General features: G+C 38.1%; 1 protein-coding gene across 1 annotated transcript; it reads right to left on the bottom strand.

The window, feature by feature from the left end:
• Nucleotides 1-7,336: 7,336 nt before the first annotated feature.
• On the bottom strand, nucleotides 7,337-15,853 carry LOC144700565 (AGC (cAMP-dependent, cGMP-dependent and protein kinase C) kinase family protein). Its single transcript, XM_078572000.1, has 13 exons — nucleotides 15,553-15,853; nucleotides 14,347-14,521; nucleotides 14,170-14,253; nucleotides 12,870-13,111; nucleotides 12,536-12,770; nucleotides 12,364-12,443; nucleotides 11,262-11,346; nucleotides 10,506-10,637; nucleotides 9,075-9,188; nucleotides 8,763-8,807; nucleotides 8,534-8,618; nucleotides 8,335-8,385; nucleotides 7,337-7,768 (listed from the first exon to the last, which is right to left on the bottom strand). Exons 1-13 carry the CDS (start codon nucleotides 15,708-15,710, stop codon nucleotides 7,674-7,676), a joined length of 1,581 nt encoding a protein of 526 aa, XP_078428126.1. The 5' UTR covers nucleotides 15,711-15,853; the 3' UTR covers nucleotides 7,337-7,673.
• Between the last annotated feature and the right edge of the window lie 6,117 nt (nucleotides 15,854-21,970).

The following is a 21,970-nucleotide window of genomic DNA, read 5'->3' as shown; positions in this document are numbered from 1 at the left end:
CTCTCAAGCTCTCTCTACACCATCTATTAATTTTCTCTCTCTATCCTCTCATTTCAACTTTTCCTCTCTCTAAACACGTTTATTTCTCCCCATAAAATATATTCCACCTCTCTCTAGACCCTCAAGCATTCCACACTTCGAATCCCAAAACAAATCGCATTAAAATATCACATTTATCATTTCAAAAATAAAAAATTTCCTCTTCTAGCCGCCACCTTGCGCTGCCATTCGGTGCTTGTGTGCACGGGACAGCCCTCTTCCCGCTGGCGCGCAGGCAACGCACACGACCACAGGGCACAGGGAAGCCCAAAGGGCTTAGCCATTTGGCTAAGTCTTGACTTAGCCCAATTGGGCTTAACCTAAGTGGGCTGACCCACTAAGGCCAGCCCTGTATGGGCCATGCAAGGTCCGCTCGACCCACTAAGGCCGCTGAAGTTGAAGATTACTAGGAGAAACTCTGAACCCATGGAGAAAAAGAGGCAAAAATGGCAAGAAAAGAAAATAGAAAACACCCAAAGGGATATTATTAATTCTTCAAATGTATAACTACTATTCTCTCCCTCCTTTACCCTCTTGTTGGTCTGCCACAACCACCGATGTCACTGCAGTTCCGCCACTTCCGTTGTTGCCGCCACCTCCGCCGATGACGATCGCCATAGTAGGTAAATTCCTTTTTTGTAGTATTTAAAAAATTATTTAAAATCAGAAAAAATCATATAAAATAGAAAAAATTATTTTATGCATTTAAAAATTCCAAAAAAGTATGAAAACCCCAGGAAATTCATATAATCAATTTATAGTCATTTTAACATCTTAAAAAATTCTACAAAAATATCTAACTCTCATTTTTAATATTTCTAGTGGTTTTTGGTGTAAATTAAATTCCATAAAAATCTAAAAATATTTATTTTTGATTTATTTTGTTACGAAAAATTAGGAAAATTAGTGTAAAAATATTTTTTTATTTTTATGTGTATTTTGGCTTTAACTTAAATCATAGGAAATTATATAAACTACCTTAAAATCTAGAAAAATCCCAGAAATTGTATTTTTCAATTTTTAAATCATTTTCTTCACCCCAATATTGAGAAAAAATTTTGAAATTAAATTTTGTGCTTCGCTGTGGATTGACCCCTTACTTTCCGTATATTAATTATAAGTGGAAATTTTTCATAGATATTGTTGGTTAAGTCTGAATCAAAACAACGACATAAAACCCCTAACTTTGGACTTATCATCCACATCATAACAGGCTTCTTTAAGTTCTTTAATATAATTTTGGTCATTTGATCTTCTTAAGGGAAGATGGGATGCTGAGATTTAAAGAATATAATTTTATAATTGTTGTCTTCTTCTCCCAGGTTTCTTTATTTGCTAACAGATGCTGACAAGGCTGGTGGGCCCACATGATTGGCGAATCAGGAGGATGTTTGGTGACAAGGTAGCCAACATGGCAAGGAAGGGTACACAATACACTCCAAGGGGTCCACGGTTGTGATTTAATTGCAGTCATTAAGCCCTCTTGAAGCCAGATCCAATGGCTAGGGGTAAATGCATTCATCTCTTACCTTGTTGATGAAGGGATTTTTAGTAGTAAAATTTTAGAAATTTTAGAGTTAGTTTATGCATCATCTTATTAATTTATCTTTAGTTAGCATAAATTTGCTCTCCATGCACTAATACTTGAAAACCTTCATTAGGGCAACTTATTATCATTAAATTATCTTTAGTGTTTTAATGATATTTTAACTCCTTTAAAAACATGCTTAGAAATCATTAAGCATTTTAAAAAATGAAAAAATAAGAAATAATAAAAATGGGGTTTTTTAAGTAGTCACCTAGCCCAGGACCTGCTGGCGGCATTCAAGCCAACCAGCAACCGATGAGCATCATTGCACAGCAGCCCACAGTTGGCCACAATGCAAAGAGAGGCCCCCAACATGCCCAATAACAAGTCCACAATTACACAAAGGAGTTCGGTTCACATAGAGAGGGAAGTCATTTAATTTCAATCTATACCTCTTTGCAAAAGTTTATAGAATATTAATTTTAAAAATTTTTCAATATGGAATTAGTAATGGGCTGTGCTTTCATATCCATGTCAGAGCAGGCCTAAACATAATAGAAAAGATCGTGGCCCAATGGTCCATGATGTTAAGAAATGAAAGGAAGAAACATAACCAGGCTTCGAGCCAACCCGGCCCAAAGCACGTATCATTTAGAGCCATTTTTAACTGAATGGACATGATCTCAACCATCTGATCTTCTTAAAGAAGATTGAACGATGAGATATGTTCCTTATTTTTTAGGCTCTCTGGCTGGCCACGACGGCTGACGTGACCAGGGGCCACCTGAATTGGCAAATCAGAAGGATCGGTGGCTGATGGGGTAGCTGATGGAGCAAGCTGATGTGGACAACGGGGTATACCATTTTTAAATGGTCTATGGTTGTGATTTAATTGCAACCGTCAAACCATTTAAAAGGGGGCAATCTAACGGATGGGGGTAATTGTGTCGTCTGGTCGACGGAGGCCGACGACGAGGGGAACATATGCCAGTCCAACCACCCCTAGAGGGCCATTGGATCAAGCCTGTCCCTCTAAAGGGTCAAGAGAACATCTCTTGACCCTTCATAGAGGGATTTTGCTGGCTCAATTCACCCATCTTTGTCGCACTAAATAAGGGGGACAGCAAGGACTATTGAAGGTGACTAAGGAGCTTGTGGAGGTGCCATGACTCAGCTTGACAGCTTAAAGGACTCTCAAGAAGATCACGAAGGATCAGAGCATCATCAAATTGCGCTAGGAAGAAGAAGAGCAAGGGAACCCGCATACCGAAGCTAGGCGGCGGCGACCAGCATTGCCACTCATGTTCTTTAAATCAGGGCCTTCAGAGAGTTATTATTGTCATTTATTAATCTCCCAACATATCATCTTTATGATTAGAAAACAATTATCATGAGGGTTATAAGAATCAGCAATTTGATTTTTGATCTAAATCCATACATTGATTTCATTTCGGCATTCCATATACCAGCTTGTGTGTTAGAGGAATACTATTCAATTTATATAAGTTTTCTCCTTATCAATCATATAAAACATATAAAAATACATCACTCTTATCTCGACCTCTCAAAGGCATCCCATCGAACCCCTCTCGGTTGTTGATGGAATTACCTCTATTGCTCCCTATTTTTTACTATAAAAGGCAAATATATATATATATATATAAACAGATAACTCTCTTTAATCCCGACCTCCTTTCAAGCATTTTGTCGAAAACCTCAAAGGTGTTTGACAGAAATATCCCTCAACTTCAATTTTCTGCTAAATAAACATAAAAATATATAAAAATAAATCTATGCATCTGATTTCGACCTCTATTGGACATTCTGTCGAACACTTCTTGGGTGTCAACAAGGACCCATAATAGTTTTATTTTTTTACTATAAAATAATATATATAATATAAACACATATATAACTATATAGTAACTACTAAATCTATATAAGTCGTAGCCTACCAATATATTTACACTATTAATCATATATAAACTCCTTAATTACCCTTACTAACCCCTTTCTCTTCTCTCATTACTACATTACCACTTAAGCTCTTCTAAACTAAAAAAAAATTAATGCCTCTACCTATCTAATTTGTTCTCTTACTAATTAAATAAACTCCATACTTCTGGTTATATTCTTTACTCTTTCTAGTATTTACAAAAACATATAAGTATTATCTATTATTCTCTTGTTCTCTTATTCACCTAATATTCCCTCTAATTACTAACTCCTTATTCCTTCTTATATTCACTATCTTTAGTATTAGTATTATTGATCTTTAACTGTAACTCAATTGTTAAATACACCTCAAAAGGCCAGTCCCTGTGGAGATGAACTTACTCTAGCTATACATCTGAGTGAGTTTTACATCTTTATTCAAATTTATTTGATTTTAGGAAAATTAAATTACAACAACATTTGAAATTAATGCACAATTTGTCTTTGTCACCTGTCCATCATCCCCCTTTGGCCAGATGGTAGTTTTCTGCCAAGGGGGACTGCCACACGCAAATCAACATCTTGGGAGGACTCTCAAGGCTGGTCCACACCATCCACAGCTGATGGTGCTCATCTAGGAGCCTTAAAAAGATGTCTATGACCCCTAATTTTCCATCTTTCGACTGAGAGTCTTAGCGGAATACCCTTCCGGTGGCGAAGTGACCTAGGGGCAAGGAGTGACACCTCTCCTACTGCTTGGAACACCCAGGAAATTATGTTATGAATGTTAGAGCTCCTTGGATTTTCACCAGCACAAAGGAAGGCTAGAGGAGGTGAACACTAAGGCTAGGAGGCATCAATTGGCATCCCCCTTCTCCGACCACATGAATCAGGGCAATTCAGGTGAGTTTTTTTGAACTCCATAGGTAAATTGGTATTTGATTATGTCATTTGGATACTTGAATGTGATAGAAGTAAAAGTTGTTTTTCTATCGAGTTTCAAAGACCGACCTCTTTGCGACATTCTATCGAACATATACCTGACATTTATGAATTTATGTAGACTTATCGCATTTTCATATCAATTTTATTTTATACAAATACTTAAAAACTACTCATTCAATATTATACTTATATATCCACTCCCAATTATTATTATCTACCTATTAATCATATAGTATTATAAATATTGACCCCTAATTACTCTTAATTCCTCATATTATGTTCTACTACTCTCTCCCTATTTATCTATTAACTAAACATCTCTAAAACTAATTAAAATATTTTGACCCCTATTTCTATTAATCTTCAACTATTATTATATATTTTTATATATGAACTCATCTGCACCTCATTAATTTCTATATAAATTAAATAATGTTGCTTCTGTATCTATCCTAATTCTTATCTCCCTTCCTATTTTTCATCTCTATCTTAAACAAAATTCCTTATTCACTACCTACCTAAATATCAATTAATAAAATAAAAATATCTAAAATATAAAATAAATATCAGTTAAAATAAATGATATCACTAAAACATATTTTATCAATATTAATTTCTCTACCTTATTATCACTCAATTATATTTAGAATCTTAAAACAGTTCTTCAGTTAGCTATTCTAATATATCCAAAATTTATAAAACTATAAATTTATTTATTATACTACTTACTTATGAATTACTTATTTTCCACCCCTTTACTATCTTTACTACTACTATCACTTCTCTTACTCAACTTTAAATTAGTCTCTTTAATTACTCCTATGATCATCTGAAATTCTCCATTATCAGAAATTTAGTATTAGATTCACCTCTAGAGGCCTGTCCTTGCAGATAGTACCTCACTGATATTATACATATTTGAGTGAGTTTTCTATAATTATAAATTTTATTTGATTTAGGCGAATGAAATCACAATGACCCAAAAAAGACGTTTTACCCCGACTCAAATTCAAATACCGGCAACTTCTTCCATTGCTCAATCTATCAGGGCAGACCCAGTTCATAGTGCACTGAAAAATGTCTCTTCCTAGGATGGTAGCATACCAATAGACACCAGCACTACTTTTGCTCTGAGCATTCTGCTTACAAATCAGAATGTGTCCCTTTTGCATAAAATATTCTTGATGAATCTTCAATAAATGAATAGATCCAAATCTGTACAGGAGTCACTTGCTTAACCTCAGCAAAAGGAAGATATGAACCATGAAATGGTAGTATTATATGCTTATTAGACCCGGGAGTCACTCCTCGTCCTCATGATAAATGTCCAACTTGATGTCATTGGGTCTACATTCTTAAATATCATGCAGATGGTAAATGGTGAAATTATAAAATGTGATTAGTCAAACAAGGCAATACACAAAACTGAGTTTGATTATACTGAAATAATGGCAACTGTGGAAAAAATGAATGCCATAAATCCTTGTTTTCTGAGCTAAAAATTATAATGTATAATTTCTATTATTTGATGTCAAAAATGAATTTTTACATGATCGCCTAAATGGAGATGTTTACTTGAAGCCTCCCCCTGGATATAATATTCTTGAAGGTCAGGTGCCGGCTACAGAAGACACATATGGATTTAAATCTCTTCGGAATGGTTTGAGTAGTTTACTCAGGCCACGGAACATCTTGAGTATCAGCAATTAAACAATGGTCATATTCCTTTTATTTGTCATTTAACCTCATATGATTTAGTAATTCTCATCATCTACTCAAATGATATTATTGTCACTAGAAACATCCCCAAGGGGATCGCTACCTTAAGTCAGCAGTAAGTTACCAATCCTCCACTAGCCAACCTCAAATGAAAACAAAACAATAATGAACCTGACAATAATAGTTTCACCCATTGACATTTTATCAAAAAACTTATCCATCTAACTCATACACTACCTGATATTTTTTATTTTGTGAATGTACAGAGCCAATACATGCATCATGCTAAAGTGTCTCCTATATAGGTGGCCTGCCAAATTGCATGTTAGTCAATGGGGACCATTTGTCTTAACCTCACATTTTAAGCTGAATGAACTTAAGCCTTGAGGTTTATTGTGACTCTGATTAAGCTGAATCACAGATTGCTTGCAAGTGATACTGATCCCCTCTGTGCAGAACGGTAGTCACCTTGCACAATAAGTGCTTGGGTGTCTCCTTATCTAGTAGTGGTTTCGAATTCTGAACTCTTGGTAAGAGGATCTGTGAAGCCCTTTGGATTCAAGGCATTTGCAATGAATTGGCTTTCTCTCTTATGAAACTTACTACTCTTCAGTGTCATAAAAAATCTATGCAGCACAAAGATACCAAAGTCACAGAGAGTGATTGCCATTTTATCAAAGATAAGCTTGAGTCAAACTCATCGACATTTCCCACACCCCCACTATGCAATAACTGGCTGAACTCCTAAACCTCAAAGGTTGTTCCAGAGACCAACATGAAGGTCTACCACACAAGCTCAACTTGTAAGACATACATTCCTCCGCTTGAGGGAAGGTATCCTGGCACCCTTATGTAGCACTTGCAAATTACATGCTAAACTTAGTTTGAAGTCATAGTAGCCACTATAATTGACTATTGTAACTTGTATTAGGCTGTGACTAATCTAGCCTGATATCCATTTCATGAGAAATATTAAATCTCAGACATTGTTTTATTTCTTTCTCCCACTATAGTTAAAATTATCGTCTGATAATCACATGTAAGACCAATTGTATATATAGGATGATCCCTTTGTTAATAAAATACTGAAGCTTGAATTTAGCTAGTCCTAATATCAATGGAATAATCCTTGTGGACTCAATTGTGTTTGGGAATGTTACAATAGAAAAATTCCAACATAACAAATAATACATCATCATCATCATCATCATCATTGTTTGATCAGAGTAATTTAGTCTTTCAGCTTAATGTGACAGCTGACAGCATATTCTACCACAAGAGAAGACATAATTTCTCATGTCCACCTGGGCAGACTGCTCTTTCTCTATCTCTCTCTCTCTCCCCTCTATCTCTCTCTCTTCCACATCATGATGGATCTCACGACGAGTTTCGAGGAAGGGAACATTGGATTAAGAGGATGCAGTAAGGGAGAAACCAGGATAAAAGCAGATTCCTCCCCAATACTACTCTCACTCGTACCTTTCGAGTAATCTCGGTGAGGCCCAGACTACGGCGACATGGCATCATTAGAGGAAATTGGTGGCATGGAGACTTCTCTCTCTTCACCCAGCGACTTCTCTCGCCCCTCTGTGGCCTTGTCTCCTGTCAAAATGAGCATTATTTCAGAGCCAGAGGCAAGAGAGAGAGAGAGAGAGAGAAAGAGAGAGATAAATAGAGATCAAGAAAGAATGAGAGAGATAAAAACTGCTAGTTCGAGCGAGAAATTGAGATGGCGAAAGAGAGTTAAATAAACAAAGAGAGGAAGTGAAACAGTTTAGAGAGAGAAAGAGAAATAGAGAGAGGTAGCGAAAGAGACAGATTAAGTTCAAGATTGGGAGAGAAATGGTTCAAGGGAGTTAAATAAATGGATATAAATAGTGAAAGAGAGGAATCGAAATTAGGCCAGTGAAAGAAAGTAAGAGATTGATGGAAAGACAATAGAGAGAGTGAGAGAAACTGGTATGGAGAAAGATAAATAGGGAGAGGTAGTGAAATAAACAGCTTTAGATAGAAACAGAGGGATGGTGATTGAGAGCTCAAGAAATAGAGAGAGGTAGTGAAAGAGATGGATTTAGATAAAAAAAAATTGTGAAAGATAGTGAAATAAATAGAGGTGGTGAAAGAGAAGGATTTAGATCAAGACAGAAAGAAAGAGAGAGGCTGCGTACCAAAGATAGCGCCGATAGAGGGCCGTCTAGGCGACGATGTTCTCTTTGGCTCTGTGGAAAATGAACACATGATCCAAATTTAAATAGATGACGAAATAAGTCCGATCAGAGTCTTTAATAATGGAGACACAGGCATCTAAAAGTTCTAGATTATTAATAAAAAATCTGAGGGCCTCTTTAGAGAAAAAAATCAGCTAACCCAATGACTGATACATGGCTTTGACAGCGTCAAAATTCTTGTATGTATATCCAACAAAGCTCAGGTCTTTGGGGGTCAACATTGACTGCAGAGGAAAAAAAATTGGGTGAAAATTCCAAAAAAAATTCTGAGATATTTGGCCTAAATATTTTCTTTTACGCATTAGATATCAGAATTATGATAAATAACTAATAGTTCTTTTTTAAAATATAAGGAATCATGATCATACCTTCCGTGAGGATCCAGATGCTGACCGCATTGGCAAAGAGGGAGCCTGACATGTGGTAATGCAAAGAGCATCAGAAAACAGGAAAGTACCTGAAGAAAACTATTTCCGTGATGGTTCGTGGGACTGTTAAAATGCCCGTACAATATGTGAAGTTAATCAAGCTTTAATATCCATGATAATATGGCAAATCTCCTATTTCAATTTTTTTAATATGATCATAATTAAGAATTGATTTGAGAGTCCACAATTGGATTGCCGATGAGGAAAGCTTTCAAAAGCATACATAAATAAAAATTAAATATTAACTCTTACATCATTAAATTTCATGAAGTTCTGCGTATCTAGTTCGCCATTGACCTCTGGCTTAAAAGCTGCCTCAGATTCATAGAGATTGTCCCACTCAACCCCTCTGAACCACGGGTGAGCCTGATTGAGAAGAACATAAAAGAAAGAGAATGATGAAACTCAGATGCCTCCCACGGGAAACAGAAACTAAAAGATTTGTACAAAAACACTTTAAGAGATGGCATTCTACAGTATTTAAAAGAGGTAAGAATGGTTTCTTTATTATATGGCAATTTGTATGAGAATGCTTTAAAAGATGATATTTTTCACTATTTCTTCTGAGAGATTCCTAGACAATGGAAAATAAAGAAGACTTCTAATACTCAATGGATCTGCGTAGAACAAACGTCATATCTTAGATGCCACCAAGGGTGAGCAGAAACTAAACAACGTTTTTTCGGGGATCTGATACATTCTTCTCAAGAACGTACTGCCAATATGCCTCCAAGAGATCCTTGTTTAAAAAAAAAAAAAGCCTCCAAGAGATCCCATTAAGTCAAGTCGCACATGCGACTCGACTATAAATAAAAGGGCAGACTGGCATGAGGGAGCATGAAGTTGTTATTTCCCAAATCGGCATCACAAACTGCGGCTGGAGCAGGGGAGTCTTCCGCGACCAGAAGGGTGAGAGATAGCTATTTCCACTCTTCATTGTATCAATCTTCCGGCCATCTCATCCATGGTCTATGACCGCTCATCTTCTCTATATCTCATTCTCTCCAGTGTTGATTCCTGGCATTGACACTCAATATTGATTTCGACATTTGGCTATTAGATCAACACCTTGATCAACCGATACCAGTGACGGTATCAGGACCCTCCAGCAATTTATACAAAATGGACTTACAAGATGAAATGTTATAATATTTATTCTGATAGATACCCAGAAAATGGAAAATAAATAATATTTCTATTAATCGGTGGATCCTTATGAAAAAGAGGTGATAACGTATGCTAGAACTATACCTAAGATGCCACCAAGGGTGAGCAGAAACTAAATAATGTTTCTTACGTGGTCTTCCAGATTTTTTTTTCCGAACACATCACATGATGAAAATTTACAATCCTTCCAAAAGCTGCCCAGAGAATAAAAAAGAAAAAAATGTAGAACTAATCTACGAAGTTTGTGCTAGGCAGACATCTCAGATGCCAAATAGGATGAGCAGAAAAAAATAATCATTCTTAAGGGACCATCCAGAAGTTTTGTTTGGAAACGGGTTACAGAAAGAAAATTTACAAATGGGCTAGAAATATTGTAAATTTTCTATTTTTTTCTTTCAAAAAATAGAAAATTTACAATATTCCTTCTTAAAGGAGCCCGGAAAATTGAAAATCAAGAACAGTAGAAACTAATCTATGGATTTTAAGATAACGAGCAGAAATTTTGTGCTGTATTACCTTTATTTGGTTCGCTCCACAATTTCCCAGTCTATGGTCAACATCACAAAGTAACCTACGAATCAGATCCCTTGCTTCAGGGCTCAGCCTTGCCTCCTCTGGGAATCTCAAGTGATGTCTCCAATGCACAATCTGAAAAATAACAAGTTATGTAAGAATAAGAAGTTACCTTCAAGTATCTATAAATCAAATAAGATAATTTTTTTGAAGAAAAAATAAAATAAGGCAATAAAACGAAATCAAATTAAGTTATTCATATGAATTGCGATATTTTTTCGGGCTCCACAAAAAAATCTATCAGTCATAGTAATAGATCCATCGTAGCAGAGAGAGAGGGAGGAAAAACAGCTAACTGCCACCTGATCCGGCCAAGATGCATGTTTGTTGTGCAATCGAGAATAACGGAAAGAAGGAAAGAAAAAAAATACGAATATGATATAGAACCAATAACAGTCAAATTCCCTTTCGTTCACAACAATCTTACTTCCACTATGTTTCGCATTTATGATTAACGACATTATCTGAATTGGATACTATTAACTGTTCAAAAACAACCCTTCTGTTGTGTGGGACTAGTTTTGCATAATTTCAAAGAGTCAACTGTACACAAAAGAAAAATTAAAAAGTCCCACCAAATTCCAACCGTTCAACAATGGCCAATTAAGTCCAAGTTATGTAAACATTCAAACATGGTTTAAGTTCAGCAGAAATACACATCGAAGAAATCCATATATAAACTTGAAATGTAATATAAACCTTTCTGCATGTGGTCAGTGGATCATCCGAGTAAAATGGTGGGTAGCCAACAAGCATTTCGTACAAGATTGCACCTAATGACCACCTGCAATCAATCATCAACTTAGAATAAAACACAACGATTAATAAGATTAATATTTGGATTGCTGTGATAGAAATATAATCTATAGAAAAAGAAAATGATGTGGAGTCTCCTTTCAAGTAGGTGCCTTCAAATGAAATTTAAAGTGAATAGTCACCGAATGTGGACGCAGAAGATTTCAAAAAGATCTTAAGAAACCCAAAAACAAAGACTTTAGTCTTCTAACCATAAAACAAAACAATCCTAAATCTCAATACCAGGAGATGTTTGAAAATTTTTGTTGCCCTTTATTTTAATATTCTAAGTCAATGGGAGTAGGATGAAAGTGATACGCAGCATAATGGTATAATACCCTCACAATGTACTTATTCAGGGGATTAGCCCATTTCTTCCTCTTTTTCTCTCATTGTCTTGTACCTTTGATACATCCTCATCAGGATCGCATCAGAAAGCAATGTTTGCGTTCAAAAAGTGGAGATTAAAAGCCACTTCGAAATAAAACTAGACTCTAGGGAAAAAGAGAGAATGATGTGGAACCGCCTCCTTTTAACGTATGTGGTTTCAAGGCAGAAGTCATTGAATGTAGACACAAAATAAGTCAAATTAATCTTCAAAACCGAAAAGAAAGACTTCTGGCTTATATCATAAAAAAAACAATCTTTTTTCTCAAAACCAACAAACATTTGAAATTTCTGCCGCCGTTTGTTTGAATATTCCAAGTCAATAACACCAGGATGAAAGTCGTTGAGGATAAAAAGGAGGTGAAGCTGCAGAGAAAACTCCACTTACTAGTTGCTAACTTAAGGGATAAAACTTCAAAAAGTTTTACCCGATTAGCTTTGAACTGTATGCTAACCACTCCACTTATGGCAATGACGACATCTATGCAATTATGATAGAGGTATAAAAATATGAATTCTGATTCTCTTCCACTTAAAGCTATTTATGGAACAATTATCCAAGATACAAATCCAAAGACCAGCCATCATTAAAGCTACTTAAGCACAGTAAACGACAAACCAGTCACACTCCATGCCATAGCCTCTCTTCAGCAGAACTTCTGGGGCCATGTAATCTGGCGTTCCTACAGTTGAGAATGCCTGGAAAACAAATAGAAGGGAAGGTTTTGAATTCCATAAACATAAACAGAAGCACTGAAAGAAAGCGAGTTACAACGGAAATCTGATCATACCAGTTTTCGTCTGTTCATCTGCCAATGTTGAAGCTGTTCACGAGGGTTCCGCCAACTGCGGCCATCGCCAGCACTTGAAATGCTGACGTCTATTTCCATCAAGTTATCATCCCCCATCGGCTCATTTTCGTTTAGAGTAGACAACGCTCTGCAGTCAAGCGGTTTACAAAACCCGAAGTCTGAAAGCTTCAAGTGCCCATTCTTGTCTAATAGCAAGTTGTCAGGCTTGATGTCTCTGTAAAGCATGTACAACCCTTAAAGAAACTTATTTCTTGAAACTGATTTTTTTAAAAAAATAATTCTTGAAATATTTAATCATTGAAGATACAATTACCTGTGTATGTAGTGATGTATGTGAATGGATTCTATTGCTAGAATGCATTCCGCAATGTAGAATCTGGCCACACTTTCGGTTAAAGTGTCTTCTCTCATGAGCAGTGTCATCATGTCACCCCCAGGAAGATATTCCATAACGAGATACAAGTATTCAGCATCTTGAAATGAGTAGTAGAGCTTAACAATGCAATGACTTGCAACTTCGGCTAGCAAATTCCGTTCTGCTTTGACATGCTCAACCTAAGGCCATGATAAAATCATGAGACAAATAAATAGCCAGTAAAATATAAAAAAACGGGTATAAATAGATATCCTGGTTGCTCAACCAGAAGAACAATACAACGAAGGCCAGGAGAAGTAGACCATGTGCAGGAGTTACGCCTAGCACTTGAAGGATTAAGACAGAAATTTGCTGAATTTGAAAAAAGAATGCATTTCATGACAATTATTCTACAGAAAGATTTGTGCCCATTTCTTTTTTTTTTTCTTTATAACATTCAATCGTTCGGTATTATAACTTTTCAGATGACTTTTCAGGTTGCCAAGGTTTTTTAGCCTTTTTTCGAAACAAAGATTCTGAGTCTACATGAAAGCTGCGCTGGCCAGTCATAAAACTATTTCACTGAATCAATAATCAGATTAAGAAATCTTTTAAAGATAGGAAATCTTTCTCATGTTCACTCGGATAATATATAAAAGAGAAATTGATTTCTACTTGAATCCAGATGTATAATGATTATAACTCCAGAGAAGAAAAAACAATCGATTATTTCTTTCAAATAGGCTTCTCTCTCTCCTACTGGGCCAATCATAACCCCCTTTTGTTCTCACTTGTAGGACCTGCTTCTGCCATTCTTTCTCTCTTTTATTGCTTCATGATCTACCCTATATGTAAGGTTAGACATCAGCCTCATGTATCCCATTCCATTTTCTCATGTTGATTTATTTATTTCTTTTGGTTATCTGTTGATGATCACTCTCTCTCTAGGACGGCGCCACCCTCATCTTTTCTCAAGGGGCTTTTGCCTCCTTTTATGGGTATCGCTCCGGAGCAGAGAAACATAATAGATTGTTTCTGAAGCCCAAAAAAAATACATGAGAGTACAATGACGGGCTTATCCATAACTATGAAAGCCGACAAAAATTTAATAAAGCGGGTGTTGGAGTTCACCAGAAACATGGTTGTGAGCACCAAAAACAAAGCATCAACACCCAGACATTGGTTTCTCCGTATAATTTTATTTAACGAGAGGAGAAGGTTAAAGATTGGCTCTTAATGGAAAGGTGTAGAGCATCACCTGGCCCTTGCTAACCATGTCAGACTTCTTGAGCTTTTTCATTGCGTATACATTCCCTGTTGCTTTCTCACGACAGAGCCTCACCTGCCACGCGTACCACTTATTGGATTTCTCCTCATCGCAACGAATGAAATAATATGAGCAAACTTAGACTAGAAAACATTATATAATACTCACCTCTCCAAAGGCACCTCTCCCAATTATGGTTAAGAGCTCAAAATCATCTACACAGATCTTGTGCCTTTTTAAACGCATGAATTCTGTCTCCTTCCGCTCCAAGTCCTTTATCAAATTGATCTGTTCTTCTTGGGGGACATCTGAGGATGCTAATTTCCTTTCTAAAACCCACCGTCTGGATAAATAGCAAGGGACAAAAGAGTTGATAAATAATTAATATTGTCATTAAACATAAACAGTACCAAAGAGAGCACGTAGAAAAATTTCTAGCCTTGGATGATCACATCAAAAAGGAAGAAAAACTGAAGCCATCGTTTGCAAAAGTTGCTCACAATGATTCTTTATTTCGAAAAGACCTCTCACCGCTAAAAGAAGAATGTTCTAATGGACTCTAGGAAGTTTTTTTTTGAAAATTCAATGACATTAATACTTCACCCCGGCACAAACATTATTTCAATAGAATATAGAAAACAATTATATATGATCCGAAATTTAAGCAATACGATAATACCGAGTGGTTCCAATAAAGAACTGTAGCCAGCATGGTTGTGAGTTCTACAAGCAAGTCATTAGTGGCCGTATCAAGTTCGGATAATCAATTCTTTCGGTAGGTATTCTTCCTTGCTTCCCTTTGTTCGTTACATCTTTAACCAAATTAACCCGTATAGAATTACAATCAAAAAGCACTTGATCTGAAGGCGAGATCTGGCGCGAAAACCAAAATCTAGAGAGATCGGAAAAGAAAAAAGCCGAAATCCAGTTCTTTACCGCACGCCGCGATCTAGCAGATTCTTCTAGGAAGAACATTTTTGACAAATTAATGCCAGTGATACTTCACCCCAGCCAAAACTTTATTTCAGTTTAAAATATTGCAGAGAAGCATATGCGATCCGAAATTCAAGCACTATGAGCACATCACGAGGTTCCAAAAGAAGTCAATACAAGTCAAGAACTGTGTTCACCATGATTGTGAGCCCAACATACAAGTAATCACTAGCCGCATCAAGTTTAGATTCGAGGGAACCACGCGTTCCAGAATCGTCTCAAAAACTTTTGATCCGAATTCTTTCGGTAGGTTTTCGTCAATTTTTGACCTCGTTCGTTTAGAATTTAACCCCCCGGAGTCGATCTCAGCGAGATCTGACGTCGAGATCAGGAACGGAATCGGAAATCAGGAAAAGAAAAAGAAGAAATCGAGTTGGTTACCGTTCTCTGCGCTCTTGCAGATTCTTCCTCTGATTCCTGTAGTGGTTCTCGATGAACTGCTTCGCGGCGGCCACCTTCTTCATCGTCAAGGTCGAGCCCAGCGCCTCCTCCGCCATGGCTTTCTCCGCACCCTCTTCCTCGCCGATCTCCCTATCCATGACAATTTCCCCCCCTCTTCTCTCTCACTGAAGCTCCAGCACACCTCTCCAACTTCTGATCTCTCTCTCTCTCTTCCTCCCTCTCTCTCTCACTCTCTCTCTCCCCTTCTCCCTTTTTCTCTCTCTCTCTTCCCTTCTACCTCTTTTTTTCTCTCTCTCTCCCCTTCTCCCTCTTTTTTTTTCTCTCTCTCTCCCCTTCTCCCTCTTTTTTACTCTCTCACTCTCTCTTTCTCTCTCTACCCTTCTCTCTCCCTGGTTCTCTCTTTCTTTCTCTCTTTCTGTCTCTCCTTCTTTCTCACACTCTCTCTCTCTCCACCCTTTTCTCTCCCTGTTTCTCTCTCTCCCCCATTCTCTCTCTATCTCTCTCACTCTCTTTCTCTCTCTCCACACTTCTCTCTCCCTGTTTCCCTCTCTCCACCATTCTCTCTCTATCTCTCACTCTCTTTCTCTCTCTCCACCCTTCTCTCCCCCTCTATCTCTCTCTATCTCTCTCTCCCTCCCTCTCTCCATCTTTCTCTCTCTCTCTATCTCTCTCCCTCCTTCTCTCCCTCTTTCTCTCTCCACACTTCTCTCTCCCTGTTTCTCTCTCTCCACCATTCTCTCTCTATCTCTCACTCTCTTTCTCTCTCTCCACCCTTGTCTCTCCCTCTTGCTCTCCCTCTCTCTCTCTCTCTCCCTCCCTCTCTCCCTCCTCTCCCTCTTTCTCTCTCTCTATCTCTCTCACTCTCTCTTCCTCTCTCTCCACCCTTCTCTCTATCTATCTCTCTCTCTCCCTCTTGCTCTATCTCTCTCTCTCTCTCACTCTCTCCCCCCTATTCTCTATCCCTCTTTCTCTATCTCCCACTTTCTCTCTCTCTCTCTCTCCCTCTTTCACTTTCACTGTCTCTCTCTCCCCTGTTCTCTCTCCCTCTTTCTCTATCTCCCACTTTCTCTCTTCCCCTTCTCTCTCTCTCACTCTTTCTCTATCTCCACTCTCTTCCTCCCTCTTTCTCTATCTTCTCTTACTTACTCACCCCTCTCTCTCTATCTACTCTTTCTCTCTCCCCCCTCTCTCTGTATCTTCTCTTACTCTTTCTCTCCCTTTCTCTATCTTCCCTTACTCTCTCTCTCTCTCTCCCTTTCTCTATCTTCTCTTACTCTCTCTCTCTCCATTTCTCTATCTTCTCTTACTCTCTCTCTCCATTTCTCTATCTTCTCTTACTCTCTCCCCCTTCTCTCTCTCTCTTTCTCTATCTTCTCTTTCTCTCTCCCCCTTCTCTCTCTCTCTCTTTCTCTATCTTCTCTTACTCCCTCTCTCCCCTGTTTTCTCTCCCTCTCTCTCTCTCTCTCACTACCCTCTTTCTATACCACTTCCTCTTTCTCCCACACTCTCCCTCTCTCTCTACCACTCCCTCTTTTTCTCTCACACTCTCCCTCTCTCTCTACCACTCCCTCTTTTCTCTCACACTCACCCTCTCTCTCTACCGCTCCCTCTTTTCTCTCACACTCTCCCTCTCTCTCTTTGTCACTCCCTCTTTTCTCTCTCTCTCTCTCTCTCCCTCTTTCACTTTCACTGTCTCTCTCTCCCCTGTTCTCTCTCCCTCTTTCTCTATCTCCCACTTTCTCTCTTCCCCTTCTCTCTCTCTCACTCTTTCTCTATCTCCACTCTCTTCCTCCCTCTTTCTCTATCTTCTCTTACTTACTCACCCCTCTCTCTCTATCTACTCTTTCTCTCTCCCCCCTCTCTCTGTATCTTCTCTTACTCTTTCTCTCCCTTTCTCTATCTTCTCTTACTCTCTCTCTCTCTCTCCCTTTCTCTATCTTCTCTTACTCTCTCTCTCTCCATTTCTCTATCTTCTCTTACTCTTTCCGCCTTCTCTCTCTCTCTCTTTCTCTATCTTCTCTTACTCTCTCCTCCTTTTTCTCTCTCTCTCTTTCTCTATCTTCTCTTACTCCCTCTCTCCCTTTTTTCTCTCCCTCTTTCTATACCACTTCCTCTTTCTCCCACACTCTCCCTCTCTCTCTACCACTCCCTCTTTTTCTCTCACACTCTCCCTCTCTCTCTACCACTCCCTCTTTTTCTCTCACACTCTCCCTCTCTCTCTACCACTCCCTCTTTTCTCTCACACTCAACCTCTCTCTCTACCGCTCCCTCTTTTCTCTCACACTCTCCCTCTCTCTCTTTGCCACTCCCTCTTTTTTGTCTCTCCCTTTCTCTCCTTCTCTTTCTTCCTCTCTTTCCCCACGCTCTCTCTCTCTCCTCTCTCTCCCCCTCTTTCTCCCTCTCTCTCTACCACTCCCTCTGTTTATCTCTCTTTCTCTCCTCTCTCTCCTCCTCTTTCTCCCTCTCTCTCTCCCACTCTCCCTCTCTCTCTCTACCGCTCCCTCTTTTCTCACACTCTCCCTCTCTCTCTGTACCGCTCCCTCTTTTCTCACACTATCCCTCTCTCTCTACCATTCCCTCTTTTCTCTCTCCCTTTTCTCTCCTTCTCTCTCTTCCTCTCTTTCCCCTCTCTATTTCTCTCCTCTCTCTCCCCCTCTTTCTCCCTCTCTTTGCACCACTCCCTCTTTTTTATCTCTCTTTCTCCCTCTCTCTCCCCCTCTCCCTCTCTACCACTCCCTCTTTTCTCACACTCTCCCTCTCTCTCTACCATTCCCTCTTTTTTCTCTCTCCCTTTTCTCTCCTTCTCTCTCTTCCCCTCTTTCCCCACTCTATTTCTCTCCTCTCTCTCCCCCTCTTTCTCCCTCTCTTTCTACCACTCCCTCTTTTTTATCTCTCTTTCTCTCCTCTTTCTCCCTCTCTCTCTACCACTCCCTCTTTTTTCTCTCTCCCTTTTTTCTCCTCTCTCTTCCCCTCTTTCCCAAGTCTATTTCTCTCCTCTCTCTCCCCCTCTTTCTCCCTCTCTTTCTACCACTCTCTATTTTATCTCTCTTCCTCTCCTCTCTCTCCTCTTTCTCCCTCTCTCCCACTCTCTCTCTCTACTTCTCTCTCTTCCCCTCTTTCCCCTCTCTCTTTCTCTACTCTCTCTCCCCCACTTTCTCCATCTCTCTCCCACTCTCCCTCTCACTTTACCACTCCCTCTTTTTTATCTATCTTTCTCGCCTTCTCTCTCCTCCTCTTTCTCCCTCTCTCCCATTCTCCCTCTTTTTCTCTCTCCGTCTCTCTACTTCTCTCTCTTCCCCTCTTTCTCTCCCCCTCTTTCTCCCTCTCTCTCCCACTCTCCCTCCACTCTACCACTCCATCTTTTCTCTCTCTCTCTCTCTACTTCTCTCTCTTCCACCCTTTCACCCCCTCTTTATCCCTCTCTCTCTACCACTCCCTCTTTTCTCTCTCTTTCTCCCTCCCTCTCCCTCTCACTCTACCACTCCATCTTTTTCCCTCTCTCTCTCTCTTTCTCTACTTCTCTCTCTTCCCCTCTTTCACCCTCTCCTTCTCTTTCCCCCCCTCCCCCCTTTATCCCTCTCTCTCCCACTCTCCCTCTCTCTCTCCCTCTTTTTCTCTCTCCGTCACGCACACGTTCTCTCTTTCTCTCTCTCACACTCTCTCCCTCTTTCTCTGTCACTTCTAGTTTCTCTTATCTAATAATTACTCTCTGTTAATTTCTCTTCATCTCTCATTCCCTCTGGACTTCTGTTCATCTCTCACTCTCATTTGATTTCTCTTTATATTTCTTTCTTTCTAAAGAGGTGAATTCTTCGGAAGCCAAATAAAAAATTCTCCATCTTTCTCCCGTTTAGTAAATTATAAATATCCGATTAATAAAAAAAATCTCGATCATTCTGTTCTTTCACCCAAATATTATTCTTTTGAAAAATACCACTTTAGCCAAAAAACTAAGGTTTTGTCAGTAAAGTATAATACATCAATTAATATCAAGATTTAAGGTTAGGACTGAGAGATTTTGGTGGAATCTATGTTGAATATTCCCTGATCTAGAAATTCAATTGATCAGATCATGCAATGTATGATCGGATCAACCTTTTGATTATTATTTTTATTAGTGAGACCAAATTAATCAAATCTCACTGAATGAAGATGGATCAACATGTGCTTCAATGGATCCTTTCACGGCTATCAGACCTGATTAAACCAATCCATGATCAGATAATCTATTCCCTAGTTAGGAATGATCGTGCAATCTCTGGGAAAATTTCTGACTGTCCCAAACTCTTGGGACAGTGGATGGATAAAACTTTGGGCAGATATTTGAACCACCAACCTCAACACTATAGTGACATGTGAGGGCGTAGGACGAGATGCCCTGCTGAAGACCTTATTCATTATATTTAGTGAAAAATATGTGGTATGAATTTTTGCATCCTGAGCCTCAATAAACAAAATAATGTTAGCACCCACCCATGTGAATAATGTTTTCAATGTAATATTTTTTGATATAGTCAACTCACTAGAACCAGACATCTGCTCCACCACATATCCTGTTTAGTCAGCAGGGTAAACATCAAGTGGGATGTGTTCATGGCAGTTCAAAATTTCAAACCTCTGCGCAACGGCCACGCAACTGCCCAATGTTCTTGATCAAACCATCCCTACCCCTGTTTTTAATGGAACAAAAATCCACTCTTTTTTCCTGTAAAATAATTTTTTTTGTAAATTTCAAGTTCAGTCAAAGAGCTGACTCCATCATTAGATGATAGTGTGTGCATCAACATATGTAATGTCATTGGTTATCAAAATCAGTGATATTTTCTTATGGAAGAGGAGCCACTTTATTTTTTATAAACTCTATTTTAGCTGTGCTAGATACATAGGTAGCCACTAAATTATATTACGTCAGTTATCATTAGTAGTTATAAAGATACTACTGTGTTATCTTTTTTTATCAATTGACACCAAAAAAATATCTATTTTAATTATGAGATACTTTTACATAAATGGAAGCAAACTAATTGTTTTATAAAATTACAGTGATCAGAGAAAAAACAAAGCATTTAGAATTTCGTTACTATCTATCAAGTACAACTGAAAGAAAGAGCAAGGAAGATATCAAATTAGTTGGCTATGGTATCTTTATAAATTGTCCATTTTAGTTGCCTGATATTGGATTTTTTTTCGTTATAAAATCAAAATATTTATTGTGAAGCCATTTTTTGGGCATTCTAAGTCAACGGTCATTCAGCTAATGACTAAGGTGTTTTGATAAATATTCATCGATAAGAAAAAGTTGCCAGACCTATTTAGAGGGGGTATGTATTAAGTATACGGTGTCCTAGTTACAAAAGTGTTTGAGTAATAGAAGGTCATGTATTTCCTTAAAACTTAGAGTTTGATTGGTTAAGTAGTTACTATGTAAGTCCTAAGTAAAATATTATTAAGTACATTGAGATAAATATGATCCAAGACATTGAATAAAAGTACAAGGTGGAATTATAAATGGTAACTTTTAGGTTAGTTGTTGATTTTGTAGGTGTTCTTACAAAAATCTAACCTTATAAAAATATTGTGTTAAAAACAATAAGATAAAACTCTCATCGTGTCCTATTCTTTGTGTTCTGATGCCAATGAAATAAGATTTGTGGTGGGTTTTGAGACTGTGATAGACTAGATTCTTTAATTATTTACACAATGGAAAGCAAAATATAATCGTAACAATTCTATAGAACTATTTGAAGAATACTGATGGAATCACCTTTGCTGGATGGGATCTAGAAATTTTCAGTTCCTCAAGCGATTCATGTTGAGCTGTTCAATTAATCAATCGTTAGACGTATCCAAGCGATCCAACATCAAATGAGACCTCCTATATCATCTTGATGAGTCCCATCATTTGTCCACCATTTTTTAATTGTAGTTGAAATTTCATTGGGATTGATGGCATCCAAGGAGAGAAGGGCGAACAAAGATGGGCACTTGAAGAACAAAGGCCGGGTTGAAAACTTTTCAGTGCTTTTTCCTATTTACATTTAAAGGGGTGTTTTCATAAAACCCTTGAGCTTTAGGTATATCTGCCAACGTCGAAATAAATCATGTAACCCTCTAGGTCCATGCATTAATGTAGCTAATGATTATAATGGCCTAATAACCTTAATTGACCAATGTTATTTATATCAACATAAATATTAATTAATCAAGGATTAATTTATCCCAATCGATAGGTTGAGTTTATAGCCCATGGGGTGTCTAGACGCACATCGTGCTCTAAAAGATATAAAGGAGTATATTACTCTCTAGTGGAATAGGTACCATCATCAGTTATCGTGTATGTAAAATGACTCACCAACTTGATGCTCCTTGGATAACTAAGGGTATGATCAACCATCAT

The sequence above is a fragment of the Wolffia australiana genome, chromosome 3 (assembly GCF_029677425.1).
Source record: "Wolffia australiana isolate 7733 chromosome 3, ASM2967742v1".
Lineage (NCBI taxonomy): Eukaryota > Viridiplantae > Streptophyta > Magnoliopsida > Alismatales > Araceae > Wolffia > Wolffia australiana.
Note: the sequence above shows the minus strand (reverse complement) of the source record. Positions and strands in the feature narration are given on the sequence as shown.

Bases quoted from the DNA above. Each gene is read 5' to 3' on its own strand.
- LOC144700565 (XM_078572000.1), bottom strand. From the start codon at position 15,710: ATGGATAGGGAGATCGGCGAGGAAGAGGGTGCGGAGAAAGCCATGGCG. The intron at 14,522-15,552 runs GTAACCAACTCG...CTATTTATCCAG, and splicing joins CTGCAAGAGCGCAGAGAACG to ACGGTGGGTTTTAGAAAGGA. The intron at 12,771-12,869 runs GTAATTGTATCT...CATGCTTTACAG, and splicing joins ATACATCACTACATACACAG to AGACATCAAGCCTGACAACT.